Source organism: Symphalangus syndactylus, chromosome 20 (assembly GCF_028878055.3).
Source record: "Symphalangus syndactylus isolate Jambi chromosome 20, NHGRI_mSymSyn1-v2.1_pri, whole genome shotgun sequence".
Classification (NCBI taxonomy): Eukaryota; Metazoa; Chordata; class Mammalia; order Primates; family Hylobatidae; genus Symphalangus; species Symphalangus syndactylus.
Window position 1 is genome coordinate 57660630 of NC_072442.2, and position 17502 is coordinate 57678131.

At 40.0% G+C, this 17502-nt stretch overlaps 2 protein-coding genes across 7 annotated transcripts in view; one reads left to right on the plus strand and one right to left on the minus strand.

Annotated features, from left to right (window-relative positions):
- ADPRM (ADP-ribose/CDP-alcohol diphosphatase, manganese dependent) overlaps positions 1 to 389 on the minus strand; it is a 144783-nt gene extending 144394 nt beyond the window's left edge. For 4 of the 5 annotated variants that reach the window (XM_063628334.1, XM_063628333.1, XM_055258325.2 and 1 more), the window contains exon 1: positions 260 to 389. The gene's annotated coding sequence lies outside the window, so the exon portion shown is untranslated. The remainder of the gene's footprint in view (positions 1 to 259) is intronic. The other variant, XM_055258323.2, reaches the window with a different exon arrangement.
- SCO1 (synthesis of cytochrome C oxidase 1) lies at positions 182 to 17259 on the plus strand. Of its 2 annotated transcripts, none has more exons than XM_055258326.2 (6): positions 182 to 690; positions 2084 to 2174; positions 4907 to 5104; positions 5904 to 5996; positions 10725 to 10840; positions 16347 to 17259. In XM_055258326.2, exons 1-6 carry the CDS (start codon positions 418 to 420, stop codon positions 16479 to 16481), a joined length of 906 nt encoding a protein of 301 aa, XP_055114301.1. In that variant the 5' UTR covers positions 182 to 417; the 3' UTR covers positions 16482 to 17259. The 2 variants fall into 2 exon arrangements, with proteins under 2 accessions (XP_055114301.1, XP_063484405.1); XM_063628335.1 differs by lacking the exon at positions 16347 to 17259 and adding an exon at positions 14972 to 16340 and having other exon boundaries at positions 368 to 690.
- The last annotated feature ends 243 nt before the right edge of the window (positions 17260 to 17502 follow it).

The window sequence follows — 17502 nt, forward strand, 5'->3', positions numbered from 1 at the left end:
GGTCTCTAGGCAGTGTGTTCTCTCCTCCGAGGTGGGGGTGTCCCCGGGGAGAGGAGCTAGCTGTGGTCACCGAAGCCCACGACCAAGGCGGGGCGCCCCCAGCGCTTGGGGCCGCCTGGCCTCGGCCCAGCCGCGCACCTGGACCCCTAAGGCAACCCCCTTCCCGGGGCTCCGCTGTCCCGATGTCCCGATGTCCCGCGGCGCCGCAGCACCGCCCAGCCCGCGCCGGACCCGCCTCCAGCCACAAGGAACTACCTACCGTGCGCCGGCCCCTGGGCTGAAAGGCTCCTGACAACGGGCTCTGTAACCGCGCCACCAACGAGCGAGACCGACAGAGCGGCTCCTTCGGACTTCCGGAGGAAGCGGAACTACCGGAAATCGCGGGGAGGGTCAAAGGAGACCCGGTCTCCGAGGTTCATGGCGATGCTGGTGCTAGTACCTGGACGAGTTATGCGGCCTCTGGGTGGCCAACTTTGGCGCTTCTTGCCTCGCGGACTCGAGCTTTGGGACCCAGCCGAGCGGACTGCGAGAGTCTTGCTGAGGCAGTTCTGCGCGCGGCAAGCGGAGGCGTGGCGTGCCTCGGGGCGCCCTGGCTACTGTCTGGGAACCCGGCCCCTCAGCACGGCGAGGCCGCCACCCCCGTGGTCGCAGAAGGGCCCCAGAGACTCCACGCGCCCCTCGAAGCCCGGGGTGAGTCCACACCTGGAACCCTTCTGGTGCTCGTCGCGGCTGTCGGCCAGCCCAGCGGCCACATCCCACTTGGTCGTAACCTCAGACACTACTCCGCCTCCCCTAAAGTTGTTCTCAGCTTGCGCGCCTTACCTGCTCATGGAATTTCATCCTGCATTTCCCGTGCCTTGCGGGTAGTCCCAGTTCTCCACAGAGAACTTGAGACCTTACACCCTCTCCACGTGGCTGGATGCCCCGACTTGGATTTTATGTTAGCGTTTCCAGCAAAAAAAAAAAAAAATTAAGTTTCCGGTTTTCTTAAGGGTGTGAACCTAAAGTTTACTGTGATTGAGAAGTCAGAGGACTTTTATAATTTGTCACTTGAGCCCCATCCAGAGTTCCATGTATACATTGAAATTGAAAGAAAAAGTGGAACTTAGTTATGTGTGGATATGCCTTTTTCTTGGGGTTCTCTCAAGTTCTAGTTCTGATCCAGAAATAGCTTGAGAGCCACTACCCTGTGGTAAGAGAAGTGGGTTTTCGGAGCTACGGGAAGGTTAATGAGTTAGGCCTAGTTGGCCAACATCATCTTCATCTGGGGAGTTGAATAAGGGTACAAAGAAATAATGGATGTAATTTGCAAGAAGCTCCACTTTTAGATGCCTCTTCTACTTTGGCTTTGTTACTTCTGGAAGCCAGAGTTAGGTTAACCTCCCAAATTTCGTTTGGTCTGTTTGTCTCAGTATCAGCATAAGCAGATAATTGCTTTTTTTGTGTGTGTGTTTGGATTTTTGGTTTTTGTTTTGTTTTGAGACGGAGTTTTGCTCTTTTGCCCAGGCTGGAGTGCAATGGCCCGATCTCGGCTCACTGCAACCTCCGCCTCCCGGGTTCAAGCGATTCTCCTGCCTCAGCCTCCGGTGTAGAGGGGCCCGCTACCACGCCCGGCTAATTTTTGTATTTTTAGTGGAGATGGGTTTTCACCATGTTGGCCAGGATGATCTCTAACTCCCGACCTCAGGTGATCCACCTGCTTCGGCCTCCCAAAGTGCTGGGATTACAGGCGTGACCCACCGCGCCGGGCCATAATTGGTTTTTAAGTCACGACTGGAGCCAGGGTCACGCTGTAACAATCATGGTACTTGAGGTTTTTTGTTTTTTTGTTTTTGTTTTTGTTTTTTTCATTTAAATGAAGAGAACTGACTTAGGGAACTTTCCCCTGGAGATGAATGCCTCTGTTCGCAGACCTAACCGCATCCACAAAACTTTGAGCATTTTCTCATCCCTGAAACATTTTGCATATTTAACAACATCATGGCCTGTGTGTATGTATATTAAAAACTACTGTCATAAGTTTATATGGTTAAATGTTTGCATCTTACTAGAATTTTTATGTTTGAAATCCCTGCCCCAGTAGCCTGTTTCCTGGAAGTCTTTAGCAATCACATTTGCTATTGGAGGAGCTTTACTGGCCGGAATGAAGCACATCAAGAAAGAAAAGGCAGAGAGTAAGTAGATATCATCTGCTCAGCCCCGTATAAAGTTCTTCCTGGCTGTGGACTAGCACCTTTTTTGTTGTTTTTTAGCTTTTTGTTTTGAAACAACTTTAGATTTACCAAAAAAATTGCAAAGATAGCATAGGTTCTATATACCTTTCACCCAGCTTCCCCTAATATTAACATCTTGTATAACCATGGCACATTTTTCATAACTAAGAAATTTAAAATGTCACACAACTATTAAATTACAGATTATATTTGGATTTCACTTGTTTTTCTATCAATGTCTTTTATCTGTTCCAGGATCCAAGCTAGGATACCACTGCATAACAATGTTAAAAGATATACTGTGGATAGATTTGACTGGGCAAGATGAAATCTGGAGGGTACTAAGATGACTAAGATGCAGTCCAGCCTTTGAGGTGCACACGGCAGGGAAACAGACACTGAAGTAAAGGATTTTACTAGATGCGATTCTTCCAGGCCAGAAGGAAGCTTACCATGTTCTGAGATCAAAAGCAAGGCCCAGCCTTGAGATTTGAGAAGGCTTCCTAGAGATCAGGCAAGGAGCATAGTGCAAGTAGATATTGCATGCTCTCTGTGGATGAGGGGGAGGTGAAAAGAGCCTGGTCAGGAAATGCCAGGAACTGCTCTGGATTAGCATCTTGAAATATTTAGAAATTGTTTATAAGAACTTTATATTTTAGTGAATATCCTAGAACTTTTAAGATTTGGTGAAGCATTGCTTAAATCTTTCCGTTCTTTGGAGGCTCTTTTGATAACATTATATACAAAGGTTAATGATTAAATCTGGGAATTCATAGGCTTTAGGAACTTAGCAGTGTAAGTTTTGTACTGACATATGTATATATGAGAGACTCTTTGGCATAATAAGTGGTATTGGTAAGACTTTCATAGTCTAATAAGCAGTAAGTTCCTTTAGTTTCACAAGGAAACAAAAGCTAGGAAAGTTGTGGCGGGAAAATTCTAGAATATGGAAGCTTTTTCTGACTTTAGTTTGGAATTTCAAGTGCAATTCTAACATTTGTTTTATTTAAAAAGTGTATTATGAAATAATCTGAAAGTCTTCCTAAATAATTTGAGAGTATTTATTTGCTGACATGTTGCCTCATTAGCTCTAAACACTTTTTGGTGTATTTCCTACGAACAAGGACCTTCTCCAACATAACCACAATACAACCATCAAAATTAGAAAATTAACACTGATAATTTTCCTACTGTTCAGTCTTCACACAATCTTCGGGGTTTTGTTTATTTGTTTTTTGAGACAGAGTTTCGCTCCTGTTGCCCAGGCTGGATTACAATTCAGTCTTCCGAGTTTTGCTACTTGATGTCTTTCATAGCAAAAGGATCTGTTTCAGAACCACACCAGCTTGTACCTAACTGTTCACCTTAGCCTCCTTCATCTGAAACAATTTCCTAGGCTTTGACTGACTCCCATGACCTTGACAGCTTTGACAGTTACAGGAGAGTTATTTTGTAGAATGCCACTTAGCTTGGATTTGTCTGATGTTTCCTCATTCAGGTCATTCGGGTTGTGTACCTTTGGCAGGAATATCACAAAAGTGATGCTGTATTCTCCTTGCATCTGGTCAGATACCACATAGTACCAGTTGTCCCATTACTGATAATGTCCAGTTTGATCTCTTGATTAATGTGTGTCTAACAGGTTTTCTACTGAAAAGTTACTCATGTAATGGTCTTTCGTGATTTGTATTGACATACGTATACTTACATATTCTGTTCCCCATCACACTATCAATGTATTCATTTATTTATATCTGTGGACTTGTTTGCTATATATTCATTCAGTTTTAATCCATATTCTCTTTATTTTGATGCCCAAGTTGTCCCATATTGATCAGCGGGAGCCCCCTTGGAGCAGGCTTCTGTGTCTTTGACACGTCTCCCATATTCTCTGAGTTCTGCTTTCCTTCTGCCACAACAAGAGGTTCCAGCCTCATTTTACACTTTCTTTGCCGCAACCTTGATATCAGCCATTTCTCCAAAAAGCTGTCTCCTTTTAGTGAAGAATGATATTTAGAAGTCAGGTTCTGGGCTCATGGTTCTTGGAGTGTGTCTACTCTCTGGTCCTCTCAGTGGACGTGGTGAGAAGAAAATAGATGTATTTATGTCCATCTATATTTATTTTATATCTATATAGATAGAAGTTCACACTAGTACCTCCAGTGTATTTCCAGTACCACAGGGTTCAGCCTAGCTCTCTGTCTCTCCATAGTTGACTTCGTTTCCTATTATAACTCTCTTGTCTTTAATATATTCATTTATTTCATCAATTTCCTGTGTGTAACTAAGGTCCCATCACCACTATCACCTCCCCACGCAGCTGCCCTCCTCAGCACCCTCAGGATCAGACTCCCTATGCCAGGCCACCCACCGCATCCCACTTGTTCAGACATTCAGCTCTAGGCCACTGCGGCCCCTCCCTTCCCTCAGCATGGACACACCTAAGGCTTAGGACTGAATTGTTCCTGAAAAAGAAGAAATATTTTTTCCTTCTTTACAACATACCGTAGCATTTCATTTGATTTTGTTTTAATGTTTTGTGCCTATTTTTCTGAAAAGATTTTTTTAGCTTCTTGAAAACTGAAACTGTTTTTTCCACATTTTGTGCCCCCACCATGAGTAGCATAGTACTGGCCATATGTCAGGTATTTGAGCACCTCTGGATAAATTGACTCTCTTTGTGTCTCCTTAAGAGTTAGAGAAGGAACGGCAGCGACACATCGGCAAGCCTTTACTTGGGGGACCATTTTCCCTCACAACTCATACTGGGGAGCGTAAAACTGACAAGGACTACTTGGGTCAGTGGTTATTGATTTATTTTGGCTTCACTCATTGCCCTGACGTCTGTCCAGAAGAACTAGAAAAGATGATTCAAGTCGTGGATGAAATAGGTAAGAAAGCCATCAGTAACTACACAAAGTATATGTTTACTTAATGTTACCAGGTTTTTCACAGCCTTGTATTATTGTTAGGTGGGGTTTTGCAATTATGTGATTTGTAAGAACATAAAATCTCAGCATTTGGCTTGTTTGTTGCTTTGAATCTTGTGACCTTATTCTCCACTGAAGGAAGCTTGTTTTGATGTTAAATATTAGGTCACTTAAAAATGTCAGTGTGGTCTCCCTTAACTCTGCTTTTGTGTCCCTTCCTTTGCATCACTGATGCCGCCATTGCCTCTTCCCCACCGATTGTGACAATTAAATTAGGAAATATTTGCAATGGTCTGCAGTCTGTGGCATTTTACTAGTACCAGTAAGAAGGAAGGGTGCCTCCTCCATACAGTGAATTATTTCAGGATATTCAGTTCTTATTAACAATTTACCTTCTTTCCCTTGAGATATGGTGGGAGTGAAAAAAACTACAGATACTGGAGTGGATTAAGAGATAAGATAGCCACATGACATTATCCAGGGGAAGAACATTTATGCGCTGGTGCAGGCATTTGATAGGATATGTAACCTTGTATTATCCACCACACATAATACTACTGTGTATGGGTCTCCTCTTCCTAAAGGCCATCCCATCCCCATCCCCTTCCCTGTCCTCTTCCTCTTCACCTGAATGTTAAGATGTCCATCTGTTTCCAAAACACCTGGCTGTCCAGCACGTCCTATACTCTCCTGTTATTGCTGGTTTTCTTTGTCTTTTCCCTTAGGGTGTGAATACGGACTAATTGGAACTCTCTTTCAGATAGCATTACAACTCTGCCAGATCTAACTCCACTTTTCATCAGCATTGACCCAGAGAGGGACACAAAAGAAGCCATCGCAAATTACGTGAAAGGTACGTTTTTTTTAATAATACTTTACATTTAGTTAGCTTTAAAGTTTTTAAAATATCAGTTCATTTGAACCTTACAGTGCCTTGTGAAATAGGACAAATGGTATTATCACCAATTTTATGGGTGAATAAAAAGGTGAAGCTAGGAATTGTTATTGTGGATAGTCAGTGCATAAGTAAGAAATGGGTTTCTCAATTCCTGATGCAGTGCTCTTTATATTTTGTCACAGAGAAAGGATTTGAACTTGGCCTTCATGTATCAACTAAGTTAATCGAGCCTTGAATTGAGAGTAAGGACACATTGCTTCTAATTCCAGTGCTATAACTCATTCTCTCCTTTGTAAAATTAGAACAAACATATATTCTGGAAGTATGTTCATTGGGAGATTAAAGATGAATAATTAAATATAAACATATTTTGAACTCAGTGCATGTTTTATAAATTTAAAACATTTACTGTGACAGGCCGGGCACGGTGGGCCTGTAATCCCAGCACTTTGGGAGACCAAGGTGGGCGGATCACCTGAGGTCAGGAGTTTGAGACCAGCCTGGCCAACATGGTGAAACCCCATCTCTACTAAAAATACAAAAATTAGCCAGGCGTGGTGGTACGCACCTGTAGTCCCAGCTATTCGGGAGGCTGAGGCAGGAGAATCGTGTGAACCCGGGAGGTGTAGGTAGCAGTGAGCTGACATCATGCCACTGAACTTAAGCCTGGGCAGCAGAGCTAGACTCCATCTTAAAAATAAATAAAACATTTACTATGACAAACACGTAACTGTTGTTTAATTGACACATAACAGATGTACGTATTTATGGGGTACAGAGTCCCTATCCTCCCCTACCCTTTCCAGCCTCTAGTATCCACAGTTCTTCTCTCTACTTCTATGAGATCAATTTTTTTAGCTTCTACGTATGAATATGAATATGCAGTATTTATCTTTCTGTGCCTGACTTTTTTCATTTAACGTATTAGTAGTATCCTCCAGGCTCATCTCCATTGCCACAAATGACAGGATTTCATTCTTTTATATGGCTGGGTAGTATTCCATGACGTATGTATACTGCATTTTCTTTATCCAGTCACCTGTTGATGAGTACTGTTGGATTTCATATCTTGGCTTTTGTGATTAGTGCCGTAGTAAACATGGGAATGCAGACGTCTCTTCAATATACTGTTTTCGTCTCCTTTGGATATATGCCCAGTAGTGAGATTCCTGCATTGTATTGCAGTTCTGTTTTTTCTGTTTTTAGTTTTTTGAGGAACCTCCATACTGCTATCCACAATGGTTATACTAATTTACATTTCCATCAGCAGTGTGCATGAGGTATCTTTGTTCTGAATCATTGTCAGCATTTATTTTTTTGTATTTTTGGTGATAGTCATTCAAATTGGGATGAGATACCTAATTGTGGTTTTGATGTGCATTTCTCTGGTGATTAGTGATGTTGAGCATTTTTTCATATACTTGTTGGCCATTTGTATGCCTTCTTTTGAGAAATGTCTAGATCATTTGCCCTTTTTAAAAATGTTATTTGTCTTTTTGCTGTTGAGATGATTGAGTTCCTTGTACATTCTGGATATTACTCCCTAGTCAGATAAACAGTTTGCACATATTTTCTCCCATTCTCCAGGTTGTCTCTTCATTCTGTTTATTGTTTCCTTTGCTGTGCAGAAGCTTTTTATTTTGATATAACCCCATTTGCCTATTTTTGCTTTTGTTGCCTGTGCTCTTGAGGCCTTATCTATAAAATTTTTTCCCAGACTAATGTCCTGAAGTGTTTCCCTTATGTTTTCTTCTACTAATTTTATAGTTGCAGGTCTTCCATTTGTCTTTCCTACATTTATATTTGATTTTTGTATATGATAAAGATAGGGATCTAGTTTCATTCTACTGCATAGGGATATCCCGTTTTCCCAGCACTGTTTCTTGAAGAGACTGTCCTTTCCCAGCATATGTTTTTGGTGTCTTTGTCAGAAATCAGTTGGCTTAATTTCTCGGTCCTCTATTCTGTTGCATTGATCTGTGTGTCTGTTTTTATGCCAGTACCATGCTGTTTTGGTTACTATGGCTTTGTACTATGTTTTGAAGTCAGGTAGTGTGATCCCACCAGCTTTGTTCTTTTTGCTTAAGATTGCCTTGGCTATTAGGGGTCTATTGTGGTTTCATAGGAATTTTAGGATTGTCTTTTCTGCTTCTAAGGAAGGCATTACTTTCAATGGAGGAATTTCAATCAAACATCTCTGTATGCTGGTTAAAAGCTGTTAGGCACTTTTGTAGACTACAGATTATAGTAGAATTGAGAGTGGATGCTTAAGTTCTAATCCAGCTGTGAAGAGTGGGCAAGTTTAATTTCTCTAGACTCAAGTTTCTTCAGCATATGTGCTTAAAAATCAGGAATCTGAATTTGAATTATGTTAACATTGATTTAATAACTGGTTAAAAGCACTAAAGAATAGTTTTATATTTATGTTTATTATATGACACATTCAAATACATATCTTCTAAACTTTGAGGTTATTTAAAATATGTTTTATGAAGGATCTGCTGTATGTATAATTACTTTTAACACATTTATTAAGGTATAATTGACATGCAATAAAGTATAGATATTTGAAGTATATAATTTGCTGCCTTTTGTAACTGAAACCATCCCACAGTCAAGAAATTTTTGTTACCCTCAAAAGTTTTCCTTTGCCCTTGTTAATCCCTCCCTTTTTCCCTCCCCAATCTCCCATCTGCAGAACTGCTTTCTATTGATAAAGATTAGTCTGCACTTTCTGTGTATCATACATAGTTCATTCCTTTTTGTTGCTGACTAATAGTTCACCGATGGATATTTGAGTTTTTTTGCATTTATTGGCTGTTACAGATAAAGCTGCTAAGAACATTTATGTACATGTTTTTGTGTGGACACATGCTTTCACTTCTTTTGAGTAAATAGGATAGGAATGGTTGGATCATATGGTAGGTGTATTTTAACTTTCTAAGACACTGAGAACCTGTTTTGCAAAATGGTGTATTTCTGCATTCCTGCCAGCAGTATATGAGAGTCCCAGCTCCTCCACAGCGTCACCACTCTTGGTGTGGCCAGTCTTTTTAATTTTAGCCACTCTAGTAGGTGCTTAGTGATATCTCATTGTGGTTTTAGCATACATTTTCTTAATGACTGTTAAGCTTCTTTGTATGCTCTTATTTGCCATCTGTATTACCTTTAGTGAAGTGTCTGTTCATATCTTTTGACCGCTTTTTATGGAGTTCTTTGTTTTCACATTATGTGTATAGGTATTATTTATATTCTGGATACAAGTTAGGTATGTGATTTGCAAATATTTTCTGCCAGTCTGTGGCTTGTCATTTCAGTGTCTTAATAGTGCCTTTCAAACAGCAGTTTTCAGTTTTAATGAAGTCCAAATTTATCAGTTTGTCCTTTTAATATAGTGATTTTGGTTTGGTATGTAAGAAATTTTTGCCTAACCTAAGGTTACAAAGGTTTATGTTTTCTTCTTGAAGTTTAGAGTTTTTACTACGTATACTTAAGCATAATTTATATCTACAGTTTATAGGTTTATCAGAAATTTGGGCAATAGTATAGTCATTTCATGAAGCAATAAAAACCAGATATTTATGAACTCACTGAGTTATGCACAGTCTTCAATTTAAACATGTGTTATATTGGCAAAAATCACATATTACTAACCAAACCATAATATCCCCAAATGAGTAGACATTTGAGTTGCTGTACCTAACCAAAACACCAAACTTTATGGTAATTTTCAACAGAACATAGCGATTGATGATGTAGTCATTACTAGTTGCATTTTGGGGAGATTTTTAAAACTTTGACTTGGTCTTTAGAAAAAAATGCAGTTTCAGCAATTTAGTTTTTAAAAAAGTTTGTGCAGCTGACTAAGGCTTCATTCACCTTTCTCTTTATTTGCTCAGAGCGGAAAAAAAAAAGCCTGTCTCTTCAGAATCTGAACAACTTCTCATTTAGAATGATGAGTTCATCCAAGGAACAAAAATTGGCTTCTGTACCTTTAGAAAAAGGAGCTGCTGTTAAATGTTGGGCTGTCATTTCAGTAGTTTGATGAATGCAGTTGTTTTAAGTGACCTCTACCAGTTCACTTACATAAATTCCAAAAACTTAATAGCAGATACACGCTGTGAATGATTTGCCCTTATTTCAGAACTTTGTTATGATTGCGATTTGGGGATGACTAGTATTAATTAATTGACCAGTTTTTTTAATCAGAAGTAAAGAGTAGAACTTGATACCAGTGTTGAAATTATTTGCAGGAAAATAAGATACAGGTCTTTTGACCTGGTATGAACTTAGTTGTGAAGCAAATTTTTTTCCTCATATGATGCCATGAAAAGTTATAGTATTTAATTTATGATAATATTTTTAAGCTTTAGTGTATCTCAGAACTACATGTGACTACTTTTTAAAAATCAATTTAAAATGTGATTTAAGTGATTAGAAAATATTCCCTCCAGGTCTTTACTAGATAGTCATAAAAGGATTTGACTTATATATTACAAAGGAGAATTTTCATTTGTTCTTTGTGAATTTCTTCTCCTTTTCCTTTGAATCGTGAAGAAATGTTTGGAGACTCAGGAAGAAAGTGGCAGTAGAGCTGCTTTACAACTGATACATTTTTTGAAGTAGAGATGGTTGTTTTACTAGCTTCTCATTTTTCACTGTCTCTCTCATTTTTTTATTTAGAATTTTCTCCCAAACTGGTTGGCTTGACTGGCACAAGAGAAGAGGTCGATGAAGTGGCCAGAGCATACAGAGTGTATTACAGCCCTGGCCCCAAGGACGAAGATGAAGACTACATAGTGAGTAAATGCTCCAGTTTTAACCCATGGACCAGCTCCCAGATCCCAAATAGTCATAAGGCTTTCAATGACTGACTGGCTTCTGAGAAGAGAGAAAACCTAAGATTATTGCAAAGTCCTTAGGAATTTTTTTTTTTTTTTTTTGAGACGGAGTCTCACTCTGTTGTCCAGGCTGGAGTGCAGTGGCACAGTCTTGGCTCACTGCAACCTCTGCCTCCCAGATTCAAGCAATTCTCCTACCTCAGCCTCCCAAGTAGCTGGGATTACAGGTGTGTGCCACCACACCTGGCTACTTTTTTATATTTTTTGGTAGAGATGGGGTTTCACCATGTTGGCCAGGCTGGTCTCGAACTCCTGACCTTACCCGCCTCGGCCTCCCAAAGTGCTGGGATTACAGGTGTGAGCCACCGCACCCAGCCTCCTTAGGAATTTTGAGTATTTGAAAGGATAATAGAAGCATGGTTTTTACTTTCTATTTATTTTTGAGACAGAGTCTCACTCCGTCACCCAGGCTGGAGTGCAGTGGTGCCATCTCGGCTCACTTCAACCTCCACCTCCTGGATTCAAGCAATTCTCCTCCCTCAGCCTCTCACGTAGCTAGGATTACAGGCATGCGCCCCCACGCCCGGCTAGTTTTTGTATTTTTAGTAGAGAAGGAGTTTTGCCATGTTGGCCAGGCGAGGCCAGAAGGTCTCGAATTCCTGACCTCAGGTGGTCTGCCATGCCCACCTCAGCCTCCCAAAGTGCTGGGATTACAGGCCTGAGCCACTGCGCCCGGCCAGAAGCATGTTTTTTAAAAGATGATTGTTTGATTTATATTCAATGTTCTCATAATTCAATTGCCTGTTTTATAGTGGCATACAGGATTTTAGGGCAGTTTAAAACCAGATACTTGGGTGCCATGGTGGAAATAAAGAGAAGCCGTCATTTGGAACAACACTTATTTTAAAGAGATTGTATTGGTTCTCACTGTGTCCCCAGTATAGAGGTATCAGAAATTGCTCTTTTGGAGAACCAGTTTTAGGCCATGGAGAACTGCATTTTTTGGTTGAATGAGAATTCTGAAAAGCAAAAGATAAAAGATTGATTTGCCCGTTGACTATATGCCTTGGACAGTTAGGTGTTAAATATGTGCTTTTTAATGATAAGGAACAGAAATTCTGTTGTACTTGTGTAGCTCTTACATTAACTATCTTCATATTCATCAGCACTGCCCCGGAAGCCTTAGAGTCATGCCCAAGTTACTGTTTTTGTTTTGTTGTCAGTGGTTTCACAGTGAAGCACCAAAAAAGGGCATTAGCACCACCACTGTCCACCAATTTTCTTCTCAATTTGGACATTTTTCTCCTATCACATGAAGAGTCAGCATTATATTTTAGCATTATTTCAGTTTTTTTCTTAGTTGTCATACTCTGTTTTTTCTATAATATTGTTTGGGCAAAGTAATCGTAAGAGCCTTTCTAGCTGTGAAGCTGTCTTTGTAGAAAGAAAGATAGCCAGGACCCTGAGTCACTGATCCAACAGCTCCCCGTGGCCCATCCCAAGAGTTGAGGTGCAGAGGGGATGGGATGTCTCACTGCAGTGCTTTGTCCCGACAGCCAACTATGGTTTCTCTGTCCCTTTGAACCTGGAACACGTGTGCCTCTGGAGCCTACAGCCTAAATTAAAAGCAAGCTTCTGGCCCGTTTGCCTTAATTAACCCTACACAGTAATCTTGTCTTCCAGGTGTGCTGCCTCGTAGTATTAGGGAAACTTGGATTCCTTGGAGTAAAAGATGAGAAAAATGAGCATTTTTCCTTAAGACTTAATTGTAAGGAAAGTAGAGGGACCCTCCTCTGTTTTCCTCTTGCTGCTCTAGCAGAATGAGAGAAGAGCAGAGAGCCACAGTGGCCAAAAGAGGAAACCATAGGAAAAGGACTTTCCGGACTTCTTTCTTTGTAGAGAGTTGTATTAACTGGTTTTGAGTTTATCTGATGATGACAGCAGGAATAGATGAGCTCATCAGTCTGATTTCCAGCATTAAATGAGTTATATTAAATTGTTTAAATGTATACAGTCCTAAACTAGGTAACACTCCATAGTCTTATGCTTAGAACTCATAACTCAGAGTCAGAAAGTCGTAAATCAGAAAGCAGTTGTACAAATGAACCCAAACAGCCTGCAAAACTTAAATTGAAAACATTCAGTTACATTGACAAGAGATTTTGCTGAAACCAAAGTGCTGCTCACGGCAAGAAGAAGGGGGTTTTGGTCAGACTGCTTTCACATACCCAACTCTACTCAACTGCCCCTCTGCATTTTCTATTTAAAATACTTTGAAACCTTTAATTGTGTAGCCTGCCTTGCCTGGTTAGTGTTGATTTGGCAAGAATGTATCATATTCATGTCTGCCTGTAACAGCAGTGGACAGCTAGGTGCCAGTGAGATCATAGAGCAAACAAGCCTGGGCACTGAAATTTATACCCACAACACAGATCATCCAGAATATGGATATTAATTTTTTAAATTACAAATGAAAATGAAAATATGTAAGTTTTATGGAGACTTCTTGGACCTTGTAGAATGTATCTTTGGCCCCATTTTGAGAAATACTGGCCTACTGCCATAAGAATTTGACTTTTGATGAGATTCAATGAGGAATTCATTGTTGTACATTTGCTAAATCATCCAATAGGGGGAGACACTCTCCAGCTTCTTAGGTTTTTCATTAGTATGACTTGAGGTCACAGATTTTCATCCATAGGATGGTTTGGGAAACTTCTGTTAACATTTAAGGACCTGCAGGAAGTAAGGGGGTACCTTTAAGGTTAACGTTGAGAGGTAATGGAATGAAGTTTTCTTAATCTCAAACAACAGCAACAAAAGGTAAGCTTCTGGCTTTTGAGTGGACTCTTCACACTGATCGAACTGGGTATACCAAATATTTGGGATTCCATAGAAAGCTGGATCTGCACATTATTGTATTTTATATATATAATACTATATTATTATATAGGTATTAGTTAGAAAATAATTTTGAAAAAAGAATACAAATAGCTTTCAAACCTAAATGTTCAGTTTCATAATAAAAGAAATGTGAATTGTATAATGAGGTAAGATTTTTCTATTAGCTCAGCAGTGGTCAGAAAATTTGAAAATATATTGTCAAAATTGGAACAGCAGGCAATCTCATGCATTGTTGATGGGAATTAAACTCATACACCGTCTTCAGAGGGCAGTTTAACAGTATCTCTCACATTTAAAGTGATAAACATTTTAGGCCAGAGATTCTACTTTTTGGACTTTATCCTACAAATATACCCTATGGCATTGTTTGTAAAGCGAAAAGACTGAAAATCCAGTAACCATTTTTTAACTACGTGTATAATCTAATGTAGAACAATGTCCAATATATTGTTAAATGAGAAAGCAAGTACTGTATAATATATTGTTACTTGTGTATATAAAAAATAAGTGGTAGTGGATATATACACGTAGTAGATGCAGAGAATTTCTCTGGAAGGATACAGAAGGAACTGGTGGCATTGGTTCCCTGTAAGGGAAACTGGGGCACTCTGGGTGTGAAGAGGGGGAGGGACATTTTCATTTTATAAATTTACTGGATATTCCTTTTCTACGTGCATATATTACCTTTTCAAAAAAAATAACTTACACTAAAATGTAACTTGCACACTAAAAAAAACTGAGTTGCTGCTCTCCAGTAGAACTGGAGCTAGAAGCAACATGGTGATAAAAGTTTGTGGACTTTGAAGCTGGGCAGATTCTAGGTTTTAAAGTTAGGCCTGCCACTTACCAATTATATAATTTACTCTCTGCAGCCTGTGATATCATTTGTAGAGGTGGGGAATACCTGTTTCATGGCTTAAGATGGCTTAAGATGACATGTGAAAGAATTTGTCAGTTAATGCTAGTGTCCTTTTTCTATAAAGGAAGTACTAGAACTTGGAAGACCTCTATATTAGAATAAATGTCAGTTTGCTCTGTCACAACCCAAAGGAATATTGAGGAGTGACCTCTGACAAGTTCGGCAGATACAGATAAAACAATATTTTTGTTGTGTACTACAAGGTAATTTATATTAAGAACACTCAGAAAATAAGTCCCACATACTGTAATTTGTTTTTTTAACAGAGAATAGAGAAAAGGCAGAAATAGGGAGAAAGAGTGATGTAAGCTACAGAGTAAGGCTTGAAGAGAGAACTGGAGACTTAATTCCGACTTCTGTATCAAATGTGTGGAGAAACATAGCCCCCCGTCTTGCTCCTACAGTGAACTATCCCACAGCACTTGGAATCCAATTGTTGGCGCTCTTTTGGTGTACATTCTTCCCTTGTGTGGGTAGGCAAGTGCTCTTTCCATTTGCTATCTTAAGAATGTGTGTATAAAAATTAATGCCCTCACAGACATATAATGCGTGCTGGGGTATGTTTGGGAGGTGTCTCCAGTTTGGTATTTGTAATCACATTCCTGTCTTTCTTTGTCTTGCCAAATAGCAGTCAAGCCTGCAATAAATTCCAAGGACTCTAAGTGCCAAATCTCACTTAAAATTGGATTTTATGAAAGTGTCTAACTAAAAAAACTGATGACTAAGTTAAAGTTAGAGCTGGGACCACTTTAGGATTTTGCTGGGAAAATGGATGCTGAGTTTACGATGACTCTGTGGTTGGGGGGGGCAGCCTTTATGCTCCTGAGGATTTGCTTTCCAGGTGATTTTTAAGATGACTCCGTGAGTTGGGGGGCGGTGGGGAGGGCAGCATTTGTGGCTCGTGAGGATTTGCTTTCCAGGTGATGGATTGATTTCAGATAGGATTATTCAGTGGAGGAGACAAAAATTTCCTTGGGGAGAAAAATGTTTCTTTTCCTGTTTCTGTTTGAATTACTAATATTAAAACTAAATATTGTTCAAATTTATAGATTATTTAAACTAGTGATTAGTTTTCTGATTTCTTCTCATAAAGCATGGTAAGCAGAATTTTGGCAGTCATGAATGACAACCAGTTCTTTCTAAAACATAAAGGAATAAACCCAAGAACTTACTAAAGAAAGCAGTTTTTCACCAACAATTAATTCCATGTGATGTCTCTTTGTCACATGTTTAGGGTCTGAGGAGATATCTTACTCAAAAACGAAGGTATTTTTCAACAAGCATTGCTATTCCACAAACATTGACTGCTTTATGAAAGCCTGCAGCAGCTATTTCTTAGAAGGTGAATTCTTTTCTCAGAGAGTGTGTGGGTAAATATGTTAGGGATTAAACCAAAAGAATTTCAGGTTCCAGCTGATGTGACAAGCAATAACCAGTACAGATGTTTAGGACACAAAAGATTTTAGACAATTTTTGTTAGGAATTTGCTATAATAGGTTTAAGCCTGTTCCATAAATAGTAGATGCTACAAAGGTTATTTAGGCATTAATGTAAAGTTCTCTTATCTTGCAGCATACATTCAGTGAAATAAGCAGCTTATTTTGGTAATCTTTGTCACACTCTCGCCCCTTTTCTCTGCAGGTGGATCACACAATAATAATGTACTTGATTGGACCAGATGGTGAGTTTCTAGATTATTATGGCCAGAACAAGAGGAAGGGAGAAATAGCTGCTTCAATTGCCGCACACATGAGGCCATACAGGAAAAAGAGCTAGCCAAAGCAGTGTTGCTGGGTGCAGTATTCTCTTGCTAAGAGGAAGGAAAGTTTGTCTCACATAGGAGCCTATATAAATATAAACATATATACATGCAGTCTACAGAATGGCCTTCATACCATGAGAACATTCCTGTTTTGGATGGGGATGTTACCCTTGCATTCAACCAAAATTGATTCTTGGAACTGTAAAGATTACAACCCAAAGTCTCCCAGGAAGCTGTGGGGAGACCAGAGGACCAAGTTAAAGTGAAGCCAGTGAAGAACCCACCTGCGGAAGGACACGGTGGGGCGAGGCACAGCCAGTGCATTTCTGCCTGTGAACAGGCCCTCCCAGCAGCTTTGCTGCCTCTCCATTGTCTTGGACCCTTGATCAAATAACTGTGGGACTGAATTTCACGGAAAAGAATATAATTTCCATAGTGCTCTTGCTTGCCTCTTCTTGAGTTCTTTGCTCTTCTGAGTTCTTGGTGGCTAATAACAGTCGGGTCTCTGCCATTCAGAGTTGATGCTTGAAAACTTCAGTTTTCCTTATTAATGAATATCACTATCAGATTTGACTAATGAAGAGGAAATCTATTGTTTGGGGAAAAAAAAACATCAGTTTGATTTCTCTAGGGGGTGTTTTATGTGATTTTTAGCTAAGTGGTATGCCAGATTTTCAGTGACATACCAAATGGAAATAAGAGGATATTGATCACGACTGATGCTGAGTACCTTTCTGCATATACTGGATTGTACTTTGTGTAAAATAAACATACTCAGTTTTGCTGTTCGGACAAGCATGATCTTTTTCATGGGTGATGAGTGGGTGCATAGATGGCTGCAGACAGTTCTCAGGGAAGAGACCCACAGGCTCCCCGAGCAGGTGGGTGGGACGCTTGCTGAAGTGCAGGTTCCCAGACCCAGAGCTGAATTCACTGAATCTGCAGTATGATGCAGAGACCTGCTTCCATAACAGATATCCCAGGTGACTCAGATGCTGGCGGACCGGGACCATCCCGTAAGAAAGTGTTTTTTGG